This window comes from Oryx dammah, unplaced genomic scaffold (assembly GCF_014754425.2).
Source record: "Oryx dammah isolate SB20612 unplaced genomic scaffold, SCBI_Odam_1.1 HiC_scaffold_23, whole genome shotgun sequence".
NCBI lineage: Eukaryota > Metazoa > Chordata > Mammalia > Artiodactyla > Bovidae > Oryx > Oryx dammah.
Window position 1 is genome coordinate 4,902,100 of NW_024070207.1, and position 3,581 is coordinate 4,905,680.

Genomic DNA, 3,581 nt, shown 5'->3' on the forward strand with positions numbered 1-3,581 from the left:
AAAAAATCAAACTTAGACTTGACATTCTGTCCATTGGATGCCAATAAGTGAAAATGAAGAAAAAAATCCAATTGTCTGTTTGCTATTGAAATTCCTAAGGACTACAGTGAGCCCACCAATGGTTTTTAGATTCTTTCCAAAATGCTGTTTTATTGATGTGCTTTCATTAATGACTGCAAAGTGAAGTGGTTATGTGAAACCTTGTGCAGTTAATAATGATAAAATCTAGAGTATATATTCCCAACACTTGAAAGTATTGGAAGGTGTCCAAAAGCAGACAGAAGAAAGAGGAAAATTTACTCTTGAAAAACTGCAGTTCAAGGAGGCAGAATTACAAATCCATGGCTTTCTTTTCTAGGAGTTCTTACCACTATAACAGCAAAAAAAAAAAAAAAAATCAGCATTATGATACCAGAGAAGAGTTCAAAACTGGAAAAGCAACTGTAAATTTAAGGGGGATATTTTGGAAGAAAGAAAATTGCAAAGTGGGTGAAACACAAAATCTGAACATAAACTCCCTGCTTAGCTGGTTGAATGCTAAACTACGCATGTGCAAGGGAAACATCAATGCATCTGGTGGGAAAACAATGAGGTTTTTGGCTGTTTGTGATGTTTGTGAATTTGCTGGTTCTTTTTTTTTTTTAATTTGACTGTGTCCCCAAACCTGTTCAAATGGGCAGAAAACTGAAGTGTTCCTGTCTTGAGGTATCCGAGGAGAACCTGAGGATGGCAGAGAAGTTTAGGGATAAACCTCATAAGTAAGAGAATTTATGACCTAAATCATATTGACAAAATAATCTCCCCTCACACTACCTGGCAACTATGAAGAAGATGAGGAATTTATAAGCCTGAAAGAAAATAAAAATGGTCGAGAACCATGGTGACCTATAAAAACATGAATGGATTTACCCCAATATCTGTGCCCAAATCTTTGGCTGACCATCAAGATATACAGGTGCAGGTGAAACTTTCAGAAAGTTGGGGAAAAACAGCAGTAGCAGGAAATCTTAAGAATTAAGCAAATATATCAGGGTTACATTCGTGGAGGAGACAGAGTTTACAGTTGGAATTCTTGCAAATTAACTGCCTATGAGAACAATACAACCTTGAGAATAAAATAATTCAGAATCATCATAATGTATTATCTGTACCATCCAATTAAATAAAATTATAGATATGCAAAGAGACAGGAAAGTGTAACTCATGTTCAGGAAAAAAATGCAGTCAACAGAAAATGGTTCAGAATGGGTCTACATGTTGAGTAAAATGGAGAAGGCTTCAAAGGTGTTATTACAAACATAGTCAAAGAATTAAAAGAGAAATATACCAATGAGTGTTGAGTTAGAAACTCAACAAAAGATATATATATATATATATAATGGAAATTCAAGAAATCATGATTGTACTTTCTAACATTCTGTTTCTAGGTATTTTTTTTTTTTGAGAATGATTTCTGGTTTATTCAGAATAAGGAGGAAATACTAAACACCACAGACATGATATGAAAAGTCATCAGCAAAGGGCACTTAGGTGTGACATCAGCTCCGTTTCCCCACAGCCTCCCAAACGAGCCCCTAAGGGGTGTGACGCCCTGGTCTGGTGGCCACGTTGCGGGGCGAGCCGTCCCCTGGTCCTTACTTGGGTAAACAGGGTGCGGAACGACAGTGGCAGCTCTCATCACCAGTGTGGTCTTGGAGCTCGTCTTATGGGTAGCTGTCACCTGCGCAAACTGATGATGCTTTTTCTTTTCCTTGACAGAATCCATGACAGTTCAAAAGGTGAAAGGCTTGCTGTCACGTCTCCTCAAAGTTCCCGTGTCAGAACTTCTGTTGTCCTTTAACACAGCAGATCGACCTCATCCTCTTCCTTCGCACCGACAGGGGTCACCACAAAGCTCCTTGTCTCCACAGCTGCGCGAGCTCCTGCGGAGAGTACTGTGGGGAAGACAGCATCCCTGGTTCACAGGTCTTCTCACTGTCCTGGTATCTTTTAGGTCCTATGGCTGCCATCCGAATGCCCATGCTTACATCTTCACCCTGGTAGGTCTTCAATCTCCCCGAGTTGCCAGCCAGCCAGTGGACGATGTCCCTGGAGATAACATAGCCTGACCCACACGCAAAAGCGGGGTATGCGGGGCTGGGGTACTCCAGCTCCTGCCACTTCCCGGTCTGGTCAACTGCCCAGTTCAGTCTGAAATTTCCCCACCAAAAATTAGGCCCGTCCAGATTCTTGAGGGCGATTCTATTCAAAACAGCTTCCAAGTCTATATAACAGTCGTCATCTGTCTTTAGCAACAAATCAGAGCTGGTTTCTTCCACAGTCCATCTATAGAAGTTCAGTAGTTTTGCAGGAACATTTAGGTAAGTGTCGACAACACCCACAAACACATTGTCATCATAGAGGCTGCTTTCTTCCTTTAGTAAGGCGTCCTCCTCGTGGAGGTTATGCATGTGATCGAGAAGTCTTCGAGGGCGAGAATGAAGGGTTTTTAAAAGAGCATCGCCTTCCTGAAGAGTATAAATAAAACCACCTGCAACTCCCTCCACACCTTCCATGAATTCTTGAGGCAAGGCACCCTCCCCAGTGGTAACGACTCTGAGAACGCCTCCTCCGTCGTTCACTGTCACTTTGTGGAGATTCCTTGACACGAGGCCTTGGAGGTCTTGGCTCTCCCACACGATTGTACCTTCAAAGCTCTCGGGTAAGAGGAATTGCTCCACAGGCTTGTACCACAGCTTGTTCACCTGCACACCACAGCTCGGAGGACGGAAGCGAGCGATGAAGAGGGCCTCCTCCTGTTCTGCCTGATAAAGCTTGACAGTGATGTTCCTCTGGAAACCCCCATCACCGGCGTCGTAAAACACCCCGAGACTCGTAATAACGATTGGCTAGAGAACCCGGAAGCTCACGCTGACAACTCGGTCCTCAGAGAGCCCTGATGAAGTGTCTTCCGAAAGACTGAATGCTTCAACCTCCTGATTCAGAACTGGATTCGTGATGTTGAGTAGTTTGCAGGAATAAGGATCTTCCCTGTCCTCCACAGGCACATTGCAGCCATGAGCACCTATTATGAACTTCACAAGGACACAGAGATGTGTTGGCATTAACATCAGCTACTGATCTTCACCTCACACATGCACGTTTCATCATGCCCAATTCAGAGCTTTTACTTTGAGACAACGAGTATTTATTAGGATTAATTCTAACTTTATTCCTTTGGTCGTTGACTTAATGCTGGATGTTGTATAAATGCTTCAGCCAGGTGCTTCTTATCACATTGTGAAGTTGATGGTTATTGCGGGCTGACAGCACACCAACCACCACGTCATAGTGATTAGATTTCCACTGAGGAAATAAGGCCACCTGATGTTCCTCCGACCGCGGGCGGCGGAGGATCAGCCGGCCGGAGCCTTGCCCCCTCCACTGGTCTAGGTATTGTTAAAGCAAGATACTCCTTGCAAGATACTGTAGTTACTCTAGTTAGTCTAGATACACTAACCAGTCCATTCCTTTCTTACCTTAAATTTATTTTTAAATGTATTGCTGTCATTTGAAATAGTTAATACAAAAATAAAATCAGT

General features: G+C 42.8%; 1 protein-coding gene across 1 annotated transcript; it reads right to left on the reverse strand.

Annotated features, from left to right (window-relative positions):
* Positions 1–1,447: 1,447 nt before the first annotated feature.
* On the reverse strand, positions 1,448–3,104 carry LOC120882502 (UDP-GalNAc:beta-1,3-N-acetylgalactosaminyltransferase 2-like). The gene is given in 2 exon segments (XM_040266509.1): positions 1,448–1,901; positions 1,903–3,104. Coding segments are annotated over 2 exon segments (1,248 nt in total). The 3' UTR covers positions 1,448–1,855.
* Between the last annotated feature and the right edge of the window lie 477 nt (positions 3,105–3,581).